At 35.2% G+C, this 18,221-nt stretch overlaps 1 protein-coding gene across 2 annotated transcripts; it reads right to left on the bottom strand.

The window, feature by feature from the left end:
- Nucleotides 1–15,037: 15,037 nt before the first annotated feature.
- Nucleotides 15,038–17,697, bottom strand: LOC134268217 (adenosine 5'-monophosphoramidase HINT2-like). Of its 2 annotated transcripts, none has more exons than XM_062750404.1 (3): nt 17,497–17,697; nt 15,876–16,015; nt 15,038–15,163 (listed from the first exon to the last, which is right to left on the bottom strand). In XM_062750404.1, the coding sequence occupies exons 1-3, from the start codon at nt 17,639–17,641 to the stop codon at nt 15,050–15,052; spliced, it is 399 nt and encodes a 132-aa protein (XP_062606388.1). In that variant the 5' UTR covers nt 17,642–17,697; the 3' UTR covers nt 15,038–15,049. The 2 variants fall into 2 exon arrangements, with proteins under 2 accessions (XP_062606388.1, XP_062606390.1); XM_062750406.1 differs by having other exon boundaries at nt 15,876–16,013; nt 17,546–17,697.
- Nucleotides 17,698–18,221: the final 524 nt, after the last annotated feature.

Genomic DNA, 18,221 nt, shown 5'->3' with positions numbered 1-18,221 from the left:
TGCAGAAATATTTTGATTTTACCTATTGTTGTATACAACATCACATTATATTTATTATTTAAATAAAAAGAAAACAGAGAAACACCGAATCAAAGTAATATCTTTCAGATGCATCGATCAACTAAAACTATGCAAGAGGTCCAGTAAAGGCTTGGCTATAGTAGACAACTTGTTCCTGTAAGGTTTCTCACATATTTGTTTTATAAAAAAGTATTAAATATAGCTTGAAGTTTATCTCTCTTTATATCAAATGACAAGATTTAATCAGTTCTAAATTATTTCAGTCAAACTTTTTCATAATAAACCAATATTTTTAGCTAACAGAAAAAAACGTGTATGAGTTATTAACCCCTAATTACAGGGGCCAGCCCCTTTTCCTTGATCTTATATGAAAGCTCTTGTAATTATGCACAACTTTTGTAATATATTTCTTACCAAATTATTCTCGGTTCAAAAGTTATTATACAAAAAGAAGCAAAATTTCATGGAAAAAAAATTACTTAAATTTGCCGTCACATAGCTTCCGATCTTTAGGAAATCAGCTTATAATTTTATCGTTATGCACATCTACAATGTATTGGCTACAAGTTCTCCAACTTTCATGTAATTATCATAAGTGGTTCTTGAGTTTATTAGTGGACACGAGACATCAAAATTATCAATTAAAGGGCAATAACTCACAAAGTAAGGCACGTATCAAAAAATTGAAAGCAGATGTAAATAGGTGTAAATACAAGGTTTCTAACCTGAAAGTTTCATAAAAATCAGTCCAAAGGTCTTTGAAAAATCGCCTGTCAAAAATCCGGCGGGAAAAAAAAAAGCAAATAATAATAAGAAACAGTAGAATAACAGTAGGGTCTTCCGAAGGAAGCTCGGAAGACCCTAATAATAAAAATAGTGGAAAAGAAACTTAAGAACAACAAGAAGGTCTTCCGCTGAAGACGGAAGACCTTAATAATAAGAAGAAACAATAGAATCACTATAAGGTCTTCCGTGAAGACGGAAGACCTTAATAAGAATAATAATAAGAAACAATAGAATCACTATAAGGTCTTCCGTGAAGACGGAAGACCTTAATAACTAGAAACGATCTCGTTGCGCGCAACGAGTACGTCTTCCGTCCGATTCCGAAAAATAACCCATTAAATCGAGCTAAAAATGGATTAAACATATTTTGGACACATTGGGAATTGAAACGGGTCACGAGCGTGAAAATCCAATATGCTTATCGATTACGCTATTGAACAACTACTCTTACTTCACTTGTATGTACATATAATTCTGCAACAGTTAATCTGTCTTGGAATTATGAAAGAAGGGTCACTTTTCATAATTTCGCGCCAAACGCAACGAGTAAATCTTAGCGAATTTCTCTTGGAATGTTTATTTAAATAGGTGAGATAGCTTCAATCAAATAACAAAAGAGCGTTCTTATCACCTAGCCTAAATTTTGAGGTGTGGAAAGTATAACACACACATGAAACATATCGTATATATGCAAATAACACTAAAGCAGTGAAACAGCTATTAATTGGTAATTTTTCAATTTTCAATCACGAAAGTTGACTATGCCGATTACTTACACTTTCATGAAAAAGGTGGTATGTTTCACCGAAAAAAATGCCTCGATCGCCCTACGAGGGTCAAGAAATAAGATTCTATTATCTTCAATAACTTGCATTGAGAAAATAAAATGTTTATATAGGTCAATTAAACGGTCTTTGAAAAATTGTTATCTTTAAAAATAAAATATTTTCTTATTGTAACAGTTGTCCTTTCTATTGATTTAATATGACACAAGTGTGCATGGGAAAACAGTGGTCACGTTTTTTACCTACTACATTCTTGAAAAACTATTAATTTTAACTATGATTTAAGCTATGTGTTACCGTTATGCAAAACAAAAGATATAGATATTGTACTTCGTTTGCATATCAATTCTTTTCTATTTCTACTTTGAGAAACAACCAAAATCAATTAAAGAAGACTTGTAAGTAGACCTTGGATAATAAATGTAGTTTGACACCGAATTGCAACGAACCTACGACGTGACAATCCAAGTATCCCTTCACATTTCATTGTTCCTTATGTTACTTTCGTTCAAGCAAACGCTCAGCTGCCTCTGTAAACCCCTATTGCGAAATGTCGGAATTGACAGAGACCGCCGCCATTAAGATCACGCTTCAGACTTTTGAATGTTAATATCTCGAGTTCAAATTCATCAATTTACAAACAAATTATATATTCAGCCTAATGAGAAATGTTTCTATCAACCATACTAATATGATTTGAAAATATTGAAAAACAAAAAAGTTTAAAAATTTGACTTTTTTTCTTTGCATGCCGTTACGACAGGAAGTAGAGACGACGTACAAAAGATCGCGTCTTCGATAGTTCTTATCACGATCTATAATCCCTGAAAGTTCCACAGTGATATCTTTAACCGTTCTTTAGATTATCCACGAACAAAATGTCAATTTAAAATCAGATAATTGTCCGTAACTTGGCACCAGAAAGGAATTTCCAAAAAATCCCCAGGATATAGTAACTGCATATAGCAACACATTGTTTCTGCAAATTTCATAAAAATTTATGCAGTAGTCTTCGAGAAATCACGTGCACAAAATTTGATGGTCAGAAATATTATAATTATAATGAGCTCAGGCGAGCTTCAACGCCTTTTGCGCTGGAAAGATATAGACTCAAAAAAGCAATTAAGCAATCCTTCCTCTACCTTCACTGAAAATCTCAAGTCAATATCTTCATTCGTTTTTTAGTGATTGCCCGGACAAGCTGACCCTTTTAAAATCAGTAAATCGTCCATATCTCACGACCGGAAGTAACGACGTACTTATAAAAAATTTCCAATAAGGTTCAGACGAATATCTATCAGATCTGAAAGTTTTGTGAAAATCGACCAAGCCGTTTCCGAGAACTCGCTTGCACAAAAATCGGTAAGAAAAAAAATAATAATAATAGGGAAAAAGAAACCGAACGAAAACAATAAGGTCTTCCGTTGGAAACGGAAGACCTTAACTAGAAAGTCTGCTATTGCAAGCAATAGCATATGTCGCCCCGTACTGGACAAGACTTTCATTTTTATCATCACTAAAACAATGGTCCATTAGCTAAGCTTGGACAACCATCGAGTCGTATCAGTCCTTTCCGTTGGAAACGGAAGACCTGAATTGGGTACATCCCATTTTATTTTTAGAATCGGTAGGAGAAGAAAGTAGTGCAGGAAAAAATTACAAGTTCCTAAATTTGCAGACTTGCATAAAAGAAATTGGGCAGATGTACTGAACTGAGCCTCATACTTGTTAATTGGCAGTATCTTTCCTACCAAAAAAGCTTGGCAAATGTAATTTTTTAAGAAGATCAGCCGAATTATTTTGTGTATTATAACGCCAGTTAGAACTCTGAAATTTCACTTTCATTTTTAGAGGTTCTGCCGGAAAACGAATCTGACATGCCACCTTTAATTCGAGCATTTCTGCATTGTACAGGGCTGATGTTTCTTATGAGATGATAAATCATGTGTAAACTTTCTCAGTTTAGCGGAATCGTGAACATTTTCGGCGAGATGAATGTTTTGTTTACAGTAGTGATCAAGGCTTAGCGCACTTGTAGGAGTGGATCCTAGGATTTATGAATGAATAAAAACTATGGAAATAACGTACCAATTTTCTAATTTATACTTGCACTATCTAATGAAATTAATAATATACAAGTAATAGATATACAAAAAGAAAATGCGAAATGCTAATAAATGCAGTTGACAATCGTTATTTTATATATAGATAAATTAAAATAATTATAAAATCTAGAGACAAGACAGAAGAAGAATGAAGGTTGGCAAACTATGAAATCACATCAGGAGAACTGAATTTTATGAATGAAACTTTTAAAACGTTACTTGTAAGTTGTATATGTTAGATATGTGTATTCTAACTGGCAGTGCGCTTCAAAAGGGGGGGGGTCGTCTTGAACATAGTACCTTACGTTTGAACGGTAAGGGCTAGGGCTTTCGTATTTCAAATATGTAATCCTTGTGAAAAGAACTTTTATTGGACACGAAGAACTTTGACCCTTTGACCTAGACCTTGGAGAACACATGTGTACTTCTTAACCTTTTTTCTGTTTCGTTTCTATGACAACTGTGAGCGACTCATTACAATTATTTTAAAAGTAAAAACAAGTAATAGCTTTTCAAAAAAGCTTGCCTGACTAATGCAATCAATATCTATAGAACCTATAATCATAATAAGTTATTTATATATACACGTTTACATTGGGGTGAGGGGTAATTATTTCATTAGAGGAAATTATGAAGACGTCGAACAGAACGTCATGCATTAATTTTAATTAAGTTGTTTGCTACTTATGAAAGCAATGGACAGCCTCGTTTTTGAAATTGGGGGGGGGGGGGGGGGAGAAGCTAGAGAATTTTTTTCACTCACCTGCAAAACAAGGAATATGCCCAAAGTTGAAAATCCTATTTCTAAATGTTCTAAAATATTTCGGTGGGGGGGGGGGGGTGGGGGGGTAGTGACCAACTTTTTTTCAGTGTCAATTTCTTTCTGTACCATTTTTTTGGCATTAAATACTGCATTTCCCTTTAATAAATTTCCTGTTATATAGTTTTACAGGGGGGGGGTTCCAACCTTTCAATTAACATTTCCTATATATAGTAAAGTATGATTGGGAAAAAGGGGACAGCCCCCCCCCCCCTGTTGCTACGTGTCTGATGGAAAAGAAACAGTGAGATTTTTTTTAAAAGGTATATTTTGTTTGTGTTAAAAATTGGTTTTGCACTGTTTTTCGTTTGTTGTATAAGGACGCCTGTGGAGTGTTACAAATACTTGGAACTCAGGACCAATGAGCAGTATCGTGTAATCTTTTTCGTGCTAACACCTACTGCGACTCGGGACTTGGTTTTAAACGGTCTCATCCTAAGGACCGATCTCCACGTCCTGCAGTGGATTTGAACCCGCGACGTAAAGCTCAGCTCCTTATTCCGCAACACTATAAATGGTTTTAGAAGACGTAGTAATTAAAAAAAGGGAGATGAACTAATGAATTAATGTATGCTGGAAAGCCGTACCTATGTAAAGGTTATATATTAATTTTAAAATTAAAATTTAGAATTAGAATCAACTGCATAGACTACCAGGAAGACAGCTGAGCATATGATAACTACAAGAAATAAATGAATCATTATGATCAACATGCAGAATATGTTTAAGTACTAGCTAGATTGTTGGGTATGCAAGAGCATCAGCAATTGATGGAAACAGCCCGTTATGCATAAATGACCCAACGAAGTTGACGGCGATTCCTTATATTCCTCAATCCTGGAATAGGAGGGACCCTTTTCCTTTAGGAAGTCTATTTTCTGTGTTTCATAGGAGGAAGAATTTTATCTCTGAAAACTGGGGGGGGGGGGGTGGGGGGGGGGGGGGGGCTGCGAGTCCGGGCGACATATGATTAGAAATATTATGTATATTTGGCCAGCCAGTTTTCCTCTTAAGAACATTTTTTCCGTTTCGTTTTATTTACTTTAAATGATGTAACTATGTTTTTTTTTCCCCAAAGTTTGAAATTCCGATAAAAAGAACAGATTTAAAGTTTTCATTTCCATTCAGTGCAGTAGAATCATCCAGGAAAAAACGCGAAGATATACACGTGACATTTGGCGCAAAATGTTTGTGACAACCCTTACCTAGAAGACAAATGGACTCATCCAATAGTACAGAAACGCAGAAAAAAGGTCAAACGGACATGTCCGTATATGAAATCGCATGAAATAAACAGCTGCATGCAAAAAAACTACAGGAAATAAACACATCAATATATTGTATCAGTAAGACGGTTATTTTTTTCTGCTAAATGTTTTGTTGAAACGGAGGTAACAAATTCCAGTGATAATCAGCATGCACAAAATTTTGCTGGCTAACTGTGACCTCTTCTCTTCGCACCTCGGAAATATCAATCCTTATATAGCCTGACGCCATGACGTCAGGCAATCACTTGACACATTGCAAGGAATTAACATTGAAAGTTTCAAAACGATTGCTTGAGTAGTTATTGAGAAAATCGAATTTAAAGATTTTAACATTCCCCTGGTTTCCATGGCAATAATCGATTATTTGAAAATTTTAAATGCAAAGCGCACAACTACAGATACTAATCAATAAAATAAAAAGAGTTTCATGACGAACGTTTAAAGGACCAGAGAGAACACTCTCGGACAAAATTCGTCGCTTTTTACAGGTTTCCATGGCAACGGTAGACATATTGGAACTGAACTACCTCACTGCACAACTACAACCAGTGATCGTCCTTTGAGGAAAGTTTCAGGAAGATTGCCCCAGCCATCTCCGAGAAACAGCCTGGATAAAAAAAACATGCGTACAATATCAATATGTCGTCCCCGACTTCGTTCGGGGCGACATAATAACTCCTGAATTTTTCACATCAATAACTCCTGAATTTTCCCCTTCAATTCGAGCATTTCTGCATTGTACAGGGCTGATGTTTCTTATGAGATGATAAATCATGTGTAAACTTTCTCAGTTTAGCGGAATCGTGAACATTTTCGGCGAGATGAATGTTTTGTTTACAGTAGTGATCAAGGCTTAGCGCACTTGTAGGAGTGGATCCTAGGATTTATGAATGAATAAAAACTATGGAAATAACGTACCAATTTTCTAATTTATACTTGCACTATCTAATGAAATTTATAGTATACAAGTAATAGATATACCAAAAAAAAAATGCGAAATGCTAATAAATGCAGTTGACAATCGTTATTTTATATATAGATAAAATAAAATAATTATAAAATCTAGAGACAAGACAGAAGAAGAATGAAGGTTGGCAAACTATGAAATCACATCAGGAGAACTGAATTTTATGAATGAAACTTTTAAAACGTTACTTGTAAGTTGTATATGTTAGATATGTGTATTCTAACTGGCAGTGCGCTTCAAAAGGGGGGGGGTCGTCTTGAACATAGTACCTTACGTTTGAACGGTAAGGGCTAGGGCTTTCGTATTTCAAATATGTAATCCTTGTGAAAAGAACTTTTATTGGACACGAAGAACTTTGACCCTTTGACCTAGACCTTGGAGAACACATGTTTACATCTTAACCTTTTTTTCTGTTTCGTTTCTATGACAACTGTGAGCGACTCATTACAATTATTTTAAAAGTAAAAACAAGTAATAGCTTTTCAAAAAAAGCTTGCCTGACTAATGCAATCAATATCTATAGAACCTATAATCATGATAAGTTATTTATATATACACGTTTACATTGGGGTGAGGGGTAATTATTTCATTAGAGGAAATTATGAAGACGTCGAACAGAACGTCATGCATTAATTTTAATTAAGTTGTTTGCTACTTATGAAAGCAATGGACAGCCTCGTTTTTGAAATTGGGGGGAGGGGGGAAGCTAGAGAATTTTTTTCACTCACCTGCAAAACAAGGAATATGCCCAAAGTTGAAAATCCTATTTCTAAATGTTCTAAAATATTTCGGTGGGGGTGGGGGGGTGGGGGGGTGGGGGGTAGTGACCAACTTTTTTTCAGTGTCAAGTTCTTTCTGTACCAATTTTTTAGCATTAAATACTGCATTTCCCTTTATAAATTTCCTGTTATATACAGGGGAGATCCAACCTTTCAAATAACATTTCCTATATATAGTAAAGTATGATTGGGAAAAAGGGGGGACAGCCCCCCCCCCCCCCCCCGTTGCTACGTGTCTGATGGAAAAGAAACAGTGAGATTTTATTTAAAAGGTATATTTTGTTTGTGTTAAAAATTGGTTTTGCACTGTTTTTCGTTTGTTGTATAAGGACGCCTGTGGAGTGTTACAAATACTTGGAACTCAGGACCAATGAGCAGTTTCGTGTAATCTTTTTCGTGCTAACACCTACTGCGACTCGGGACTTGGTTTTAAACGGTCTCATCCTAAGGACCGATCTCCACGTCCTGCAGTGGATTCGAACCCGCGACGTAAAGCTCAGCTCCTTATTCCGCAACACTATAAATGGTTTTAGAAGACGTAGTAATTAAAAAAAGGGAGATGAACTAATGAATTAATGTATGCTGGAAAGCCGTACCTATGTAAAGGTTATATATTAATTTTAAAATTAAAATTTAGAATTAGAATCAACTGCATAGACTACCAGGAAGACAGCTGAGCATATGATAACTACAAGAAATAAATGAATCATTATGATCAACATGCAGAATATGTTTAAGTACTAGCTAGATTGTTGGGTATGCAAGAGCATCAGCAATTGATGGAAACAGCCCGTTATGCATAAATGACCCAACGAAGTTGACGGCGATTCCTTATATTCCTCAATCCTGGAATAGGAGGGACCCTTTTCCTTTAGGAAGTCTATTTTCTGTGTTTCATAGGAGGAAGAATTTTATCTCTGAAAACTGGGGGGGGGGGGGGGGGGGCTGCGAGTCCGGGCGACATATGATTAGAAATATTATGTATATTTGGCCAGCCAGTTTCCCCTAAAGAACATTTTTTCCGTTTCGTTTTATTTACTTTAAATGATGTAACTATGTTTTTTTTCCCCAAAGTTTGAAATTCCGATAAAAAGAACAGATTTAAAGTTTTCATTTCCATTCAGTGCAGTAGAATCATCCAGGAAAAGGGCGCGATATACACGTGACATTTGGCGCAAAATGATTGTGACACCCCTTACCTAGAAGACAAATGGACTGTTCCAATAGTACAGAAACGCAGAAAAAAGGTCAAACGGACATGTCCGTATATGAAATCGCATGAAATAAACAGCTGAATGCAAAAAAACTACAGGAAATAAACACATCAATATATTGTATCAGTAAGACGGTTATTTTTTTCTGCTAAATGTTTTGTTGAAACGGAGGTAACAAATTCCAGTGATAATCAGCATGCACAAAATTTTGCTGGCTAACTGTGACCTCTTCTCTTCGCACCTCGGAAATATCAATCCTTATACAGCCTGACGCCGTGACGTCAGGCAATCACTTTGACACATTGCAAGGAATTAACATTGAAAGTTTCAAAACGATTGCTTGAGTAGTTATTGAGAAAATCGAAATTAAAGAATTTTAACATTCCCCTGGTTTCCATGGCAATAATCGATTATTTGAAAATTTTAAATGCAAAGCGCACAACTACAGATACTAATCAATAAAATAAAAAGAGTTTCATGACGAACGTTTAAAGGACCAGAGAGAACACTCTCGGACAAAATTCGTCGCTTTTTACAGGTTTCCATGGCAACGGTAGACATATTGGAACTGAACGACCTCACTGCACAACTACAACCAGTGATTGTCCTTTGAGGAAAGTTTCAGGAAGATTGCCCCAGCCATCTCCGAGAAACAGCCTGGATAAAAAAAACATGTGTACAATATCAATATGTCGTCCCCGACTTCGTTCGGGGCGACATAATAACTCCTGAATTTTTCACATCAATAACTCCTGAATTTTCCCCTTCAATTCGAGCATTTCTGCATTGTACAGGGCTGATGTTTCTTATGAGATGATAAATCATGTGTAAACTTTCTCAGTTTAGCGGAATCGTGAACATTTTCGGCGAGATGAATGTTTTGTTTACAGTAGTGATCAAGGCTTAGCGCACTTGTAGGAGTGGATCCTAGGATTTATGAATAAATAAAAAATATGGAAATAACGTACCAATTTTCTAATTTATACTTGCACTATCTAATGAAATTAATAATATACAATTAATAGATATACAAAAAAAAAAAAAAAATGCGAAATGCTAATAAATGCAGTTGACAATCGTTATTTTATATATAGATAAATTAAAATAATTATAAAATCTAGAGACAAGACAGAAGAAGAATGAAGGTTGGCAAACTATGAAATCACATCAGGAGAACTGAATTTTATGAATGAAACTTTTAAAACGTTACTTGTAAGTTGTATATGTTAGATATGTGTATTCTAACTGGCAGTGCGCTTCAAAAAGGGGGGGGGGGGGGGGGTCGTCTTGAACATAGTACCTTACGTTTGAACGGTAAGGGCTAGGGCTTTCGTATTTCAAATATGTAATCCTTGTGAAAAGAACTTTTATTGCACACGAAGAACTTTGACCCTTTGACCTAGACCTTGGAGAACACATGTGTACATTTTAACCTTTTTTCTGTTTCGTTTCTATGACAACTGTGAGCGACTCATTACAATTATTTTAAAAATAAAAATCACTTTGACACATTGCAAGGAATTAACATTGAAAGTTTCAAAACGATTGCTTGAGTAGTTATTGAGAAAATCGAAATTAAAGAATTTTAACATTCCCCTGGTTTCCATGGCAATAATCGATTATTTGAAAATTTTAAATGCAAAGCGCACAACTACAGATACTAATCAATAAAATAAAAAGAGTTTCATGACGAACGTTTAAAGGACCAGAGAGAACACTCTCGGACAAAATTCGTCGCTTTTTACAGGTTTCCATGGCAACGGTAGACATATTGGAACTGAACGACCTCACTGCACAACTACAACCAGTGATCGTCCTTTGAGGAAAGTTTCAGGAAGATTGCCCCAGCCATCTCCGAGAAACAGCCTGGATAAAAAAAACATGCGTACAATATCAATATGTCGTCCCCGACTTCGTTCGGGGCGACATAATAATAAGAAACCGATTAAAAACAATATGTTCCCAAACTCCGTTTGGGGAACATAATAATAAGAAACAGAGTAAAAACAATATGTTCCCCAACTTCGTTTGGGGAACATAACTAGATGCTGTCATGAGACAGTAATACCCGCACTAAGGTGTTTGCCTCTAAATGCACACTTCTTCATATTGGGCTTTACCAAGGAAAAAGTCAATATAATTCAATAATTTACATAATACATGTATTCATCAAATTGAGCATAATATGCTCAGGTGACCATGTAGCTGCAGATCTGGTTTTATATATTTGTCTTTGATCATAACGCTACAGATCCCCATATGCAAAAAAGGTGCAATTTACGCGCAATATTTTTTGAGCACTTTTGGGCAGAATTTCTCCACTTTCTAGCATTAGTCAATCAACTACCTTTCACTCCCTAATTTTAGACACATTCTCTGGCCAATATGTATATTTTGTCCACCTCCCAGCCATTTATAGTAATCTCTACAGGCAATAAACTCGCTTGATTTGAATTTTCAGCAATCTAACAAATAATTTTAATCAAGCGAGTTTATCTCGAGTAGAGACGACTATAAAGGGTTGGGAGATGGATAAAATATACAGATTGAATAAATAATGTGCCTAGAATTAGGGAGTGAAAGGTAGTAAATTGACCGATGCTTGAAAGTGGAGAAATTCTCCCCAGAAGTGCGCAAAAAATATTGCGCCGTAAATTGCACCTTTTTTGCATTACAGGATCTGCAGTCAAAGACTAATATATTAAACCATAACGCTACAGATCTGCAGCTAGTGACCATGTGACCCATGGGCCTCCATTTTATAGGTATTTCATATTCCTAATTCATTACCAGTCGGAAATTAAACTACAGAATTAAATTAATGATGTAAATTAGGTTTGATAAAGGGGGGGGGGGGATTTTTGGCACATAATTGGAACTTTTTAAATCTATTTTCTCATATAGATTAACAACATTTACAAATAATATTATTCAAATTAGTGTAAAGCGTTTTTGATGAATTTTTCAATATGTGCAAAGTTTATTTATATTTGAATAGGCAGAAACTTCTTGAAAGCTGCCATATACACAATCAATTTAATAGTCAACCCCCACCCGTCTCCCATAAACACACACACACACAAACACACCTTATTTGTCTGTTTTTGCAAATAGGCCTAGATTGCAAAGCTAAAATAAAACATCTTTTGTAAATGATAATTTTCAATTTGTTCTTTATATACATGTATCTGAACACCTGCATCACATTGGGCTTGCGTCACGTACCCAACTGAAGTACTAGTTTTACCATTGGCATTATCATTTTAGATTTCACTGCACGTGCAGTAGGATACTAGTGTGCATATTTGCATATATGTCGGTAAGAATTATTTCATTTTGTGTTTTAACTGGATTATATTTCATGAAGATGACAGGGCCTAAATAATAACAATCGGTAAGTACAAGTTTTGGTAGATTTGGGTAAAATAGTCTGAAATGTTAGGTTAAAGTTTAAAGGATCAAAGGTCATCCGATGCTACAATAGACGAACTTCACATTCTGAAGAGTTATCCCCCGTTATCAACGTTACATTCAGTTACAAGATCCAGAATTTTTTTTTCTGGGAGGGACGGGGGGGGGGGGGGGGGGGGGTTCCAGACCAAAATTTCCTGAGAAGCAAGAAAAAAAGAAGTTATGGTTTGGTCTGTTTTCTAGGGTGGAGGGACACTTAGGACATCCAAAGTCATTTTTATTTCCCCCAGTATATATTATAGTCCTGCAAATTCCGGGGGAAAGGGGGGGGGGGTTGTTGAGGGGGCGATCTCCCAATCCACTTCCCTGTCCCTGTAATGACAAATGATCATGTGACTCCTAAATAGTAGGAAACTTTTTCCATTTGACTATACCTAATATTGTTTCTTGTGTTATTATGTTATGTTAATTTAATGGTATAAAGGTTATGAACCCCTAAAGGTCATCCCCACTCTCCTAATGAGCTGGAAATGTTCACAATATGACTGCATTAAATTGAATAAAAGTGCATCAATGATAAGATTACTTGACATTTTATTCATGAATTTGTGTCAACATATCTTCCTAGAATTAGGAATGTGAATCATTCAGAGATGGACCACATTAAACTATTTGTATAAACATTTTTTTTGCATGCATGAACAAACAGGGGTCTGGGAAGGGGTGAGGGGAAGGATCGAGTTAATATTTCTTTACGTCTTAATGGTTGAAAACTCCTAAAATGAATGTTGACCTCAAATCTAACTTGTCCTCATTATCATTCAAATGGTGGTGTCTCCATATGAGTGAAAAATTCCTGAGAGGGATGTTTAACAACAAACAAAATGACATAAAAACACAATATTGATTTGTGTTAAGAAATATGCAGGGGATTTTTTCCATCATAAATCTTCTTCTCAAGAACAGCAAGGGCATTCTTGTCCCCTATTTTGGGGAAAGGGAGGGGACATTAAATCTCATTTGTCTGTCAGTCTGTCCATCTTATTTACAGCTAGTATGTGCATCTGTCACAATAAAATTAACCTTGGTCATAACTTTTGAATGATAAGAGATAGTGCTTTCATATTTCACATGCACATTACCACAAAACTTTCTAAATATACCATGATTTTTTAACTCAAGTGAGACCTTGACCTTAAAGTTTTACCTACCTTCCAAAAAATAACATTTTTAATTGATCATTTTGAAAGAGAAAAGAAAGGGCATTCAAATTATACATGTTTATTACATGTGAAAAGACTTTTCTTAATATATCATGACTTTTGACCCTGTGACCTTGACCTAGAAGTTTAACCTACTTTTCAAAAATATTATATTGTATATATAACTTTTGATTCAAAAGAGATAGGACTTTCATATTTGACATGTACATAACCTGCAACAAAATGTTTCAGAGCATGCTATGATTTTTCCCCTTTGACCCAATTTTAAAAAATTGATATATGATAGGGGTGCATATTTGACACACAATCTGCCATAAATTATGGTATCTCATTTACTAAAACACAGAAAGCAGAGGACCACAATTCTTTGAATTTGCTTGTATAATCTTGATAGATGGAAACATGCTCATATAATGTAGATTCAAGTTTTTTATGCCACACCATGATTAGGAATACATGTATAGTTTTTGTCATGTCCGTCCTCCACCCTTCCATCTGTCTTTCCATCGGGCTCAAAGAAACTTTCTAGATATTTTTATCAAAGTTCATATGTTGATGCATACTGATGTAAATATCCAACTGCAGCAATATTTTTTGACTTTGACTTTTCCTTTGACCTTCACTTAAATTTTCTTTAAATTAGTGTTTAGCTTTATTTTAAAGAAACCATTCAAGTTGTGTAATGAAACTTCACATGATGATACATACTGATGTAAGCTTTACGATGCTTCACTCTTTTTTACCTTGACCTTTCCTGTGACCTTGACCTCACTTTTCTAAAATTAATGTCAAGACCAGTTTTTAATAAACAATTCAAGATATATTTATCAAACTTCATATGCTGATACATACTGCTAAGAGCTATTAATACGTCAACTTATTTTGACCTTGAATTTTCCTTTGACCTTGACCTAACCTTTTAAAATATCATTTTTCGCCACCATTACTCCCCCGGGGCAAAATCAACATTCCAAAACCTTACTGTACATCTACATGACACCACCAACCATCTCCCAAAAGATGATTAGGCTACTGTGTAAAATGTAAGAGGAGTTCAGGGAAGACTGGGCTTTTTGCATAAAAAACGTCATTTTTTGACCCCCATTTGACCCCCCGGGGCAATATCAAACTTCCGAAACCTTACTGCACATCTACAGGACACCACCAACCATCTCCCAAACGATGTTTTTCCTCCCGTGTTAAATGTAAGAGGAGTTCAGGGAAGACGGGGCTTTTTGCATAAAAAACGTCATTTTTCGACCCCAGTTTGACCCCTCGGGACAAAATCAAAATTCCGAAACCTTACTGCACATCTACAGGACACCACCAACCATCTCCCAAAAGATGGTTAGGCTACTTTGTAAAATGTAAGAGGAGTTCAGGGAAGACGGGGCTTTTTGCATAAAAAACGTCATTTTTCAACCCCCATTTGACTCCCCGGGGCAAAATCAAAATTCCGAAACCTTACTGCACATCTACAGGACACCACCAACCATCTCCCAAAAGATGATTCGGCTACTGTGTAAAATGTAAGAGGAGTTCAGGGAAGAAAAGTGTGACAGACGGACGGACAGACGGACAGACAGACAGACGGACGGACGGACATGAGTAACAACAATATACCCGAACTTTCTTTAGAAAGTGCGGGTATAACAAGTGTAAACAATGAGTTATCTGACCTCTTTATCCTGTTGGTGTACATCACTGATTCCGGGAATTGGGGACTTTGGTATCACTAAAAAGTGGACAGGGGCTTGTGGTGAAACATCTCGGAAAGCCAGGCACTAAAAATACAAAGTCAGGCAATAAAAATAAAAAGCCAAGCACTAAGATTCGAAAGTCATGCACTAAAAATAGAACATCAGGCACTAAATATAGAAAGCCAGAAATAAGCTGAACATAAACAAAGTTCCACACAAGGGAGTTAAATAGATAGTATCTCAAGATTATTCTTGGTCACCTTTATCAGTTCAATACATTTAAGCTACATGTGCATGTACAAAGTACATTCATGTATGCTCTATGAAAAAAAAATGAATTCAACATGAGCATTCATGTTAACAAATTCTTAGGTTCCCTTCTGTATTGACTTAATTATCCATTGAAAATGACAAATCAATCAAAGATTTTACTTTTATAAGACTTGGTTCAAAATTTCGTAAAATATATTCTAAAAATCTGCCCATTTGTTTGCCATATGTCAAAATGAAGTAGTACTGTTTTGTGTAGACAACTCAATGTTGAAAACAGAGAATGAATTTAAGATCTATCTTAGTGACAGCTAATTCCAAATAATTTTTTTTCTGCAGTAACTTGGAATTGTTATGAGTACATGTACATGTATGTATACCCAGGAATAAAAAGAAAAGTTAACAAACTATACAGACAGGCTGGAAGAATTTGATTAGAAATGCTCACTTGATTGAATTGAGTTTATGGTTCATATTAGTGAAAACAACCAATATAAATGTACAGCAAAGAAAATGTTTAACAAACCAGTTCATCTTCGTATATGATATCTGCTGGGATAGACTTATCAACAATCTTGGAGAAAATGGTTGGTTCACCCGTCCTCTTTGAACCCTGGGCCTTTTTCACCTCATCACACAAGAGAGTTCTACTTGTTGTATAGTTCTGTTGACAGAAAGAAGAGATATATTTAGCTTCTGTTTTCATTAATTTGTTATGGGTAAAAATAATAATTTTGAATCAACTAATTTAAAAAAAAACAAATGTTGTACGTTTCATGGAAGCTCTAAACACTGCACACTAAAGAGAGAATTTATGCCCTTAGAAGTAAATTTATTAAAATTGTTATTTACAATTAATCACACAATTTGTAAGAGCCAGCACAGCCAGCTAAATAGACAAGAGTATAAAGAACAGATGAAATTCGGAATGAAATCTGTACATACCTCAAGCTAATTTATTTGTGTGAAACCTTCCCAGAATTCCTTTTCTACCAGGATTCCTTTGATTATGTCAAATAAATAGATAACATATAACATAAAAGGCTCTCAGTTTGTAGAAATTTTTTAAAAAAGAAACAAAAATACTCTACAATGTCTTTCATTAAAAATTGCACTAGGTGCATCAACCTGACACTACGCTGTCTCTCAGACAAGCTCCGTTACACCACTTGACATCACAGTCTTGATGTTGCATGCAAATTGAATATTTTGAAGTAGCAGATCAATGTTCCAAGCGTTATAATTAATAGTACAAGTCTGTGCTCGCCCTAATCCAAGATTCCTCTGACTCTTAAAGTCTTAACCCTGCTTTTAATACAGGGTTTTGAATGATTGATTGTATATTGTTTAATGTCCCTCTCGAGAATTTTTCACTCATATGGAGACGTCACCATATGCCAGTGAAGGGCTTCAAATTTAGACCTAAACTCAGCACTCAGGGCCATTGAGCAGTGAGGGTTCTTTATCATGCCAGAGCCTACCTTGACATGGGACCTAAGTTTTTAAGGTCATATCAGAAAGACCCGTGACTTTTACTTCTAATGCCGAGCGATTGGTGAAGAAACAGTACTACCTATTTTACATCTTAGGTTTGACGCAGTGCCGCGATCAAAAATTGAACCCGGGCCTCCCAATCACGAAGAGAACGCTCTACCACTAGGCTACCGTGAACGGTACTACAGGGTTTTGAGTCAGAGGAATCTCGGATTAATATGCTCACCCCAATGATCACAATGCAAAAGATATGAGATTAAAATGTTTTTATCATTTTAAATTAAGACCAAGAATAAGCATGATAAGTAATTCAATTCATTAACGACTGTGATTTCTGCTCCAAAACAGTCCATTGTCTTCTAATTTTTTTATTGTTAAAAAGGCAGGAACTCCATGTTATAATTGTATATGAATGAAAAAGTCCAGAAAGGAGATTTTGTTAATGTTTAGAGCTTCCTGAAGAAATCCCATTTTAAAAATACATGTATTTTGAAAAATTAATTGAAATTCTATTTAAACCAAACATAAATCTGGCGGTATTATATTTATACACTTCCTACTAAAATATATTTTACAATTGAACAAGGTTTTTTTTTTTTTTTTTTTTTTTCTTTTCAATTCATAATCTGATAACCAGATATTTAGGCCTTCCTTTGACATATTTAATGTGTAACACTGTGCAGAATTTGTAAGGTAATTTACGGCTGTATAAGAATTCTTCTTGTATCCACCAAGTGTCCTGGGGTGACATAACTGTGTTCTGAACAGGTAAGCTGAAATTTTTCTTAAACTAGCCATGGTCCAGTTTATGCAGATAAGGGTAAACCGAAAGTACGTTTATTTTCTAAAAACGAAAATTGGTATCCCGATCCCGATCAACCATGCAGCAATAATGAGGTCTCCACCGAGATTTTGTAACGAACCAATTAAAATAAACAATTTTAGACTTTTAAAGAAAAAATAACGCATGTTAAGATAGTTGGTAAGCACATTTACATGTAGAAAAGCACCAAAAAGATCAGCAATATATTCAATAGTAAATAAATTGATTTTTAATCACATTCCAGGCCGGAAAATCTAATGAATTATACAGTGGTGTACAGTGATTTTGTCGATTTTCATTTATCAGTTTATTGCTTTTTTATAGTTATTCATGCTATTCTGATTTATTTTAAAGTATTTTTTTTTAATTATAGTAACTAACTTACAAGAAATAGTTTTTTTTATTTATTCATGTTATTAGAAAAACGATGAGTATGCTTTTAGAAATACATTAAAGATATGTATGCCGTATTAAACAGTATTTTTGCACAGCTGAAACCGAACAAGAATTTCTGGAGTATGATAAGCTACCAAAAATGAAGCATTCATGCAAATT

This window comes from Saccostrea cucullata, unplaced genomic scaffold, assembly GCF_032062105.1.
Source record: "Saccostrea cucullata isolate Sc308-1 unplaced genomic scaffold, CSIRO_AGI_Scuc_v1 ctg9480, whole genome shotgun sequence".
In the NCBI taxonomy this organism is placed as follows: Eukaryota; Metazoa; Mollusca; class Bivalvia; order Ostreida; family Ostreidae; genus Saccostrea; species Saccostrea cuccullata.
The sequence above is the reverse complement of the archived record's forward strand: the minus strand, read 5'-3'. Positions and strand labels throughout refer to the sequence as shown.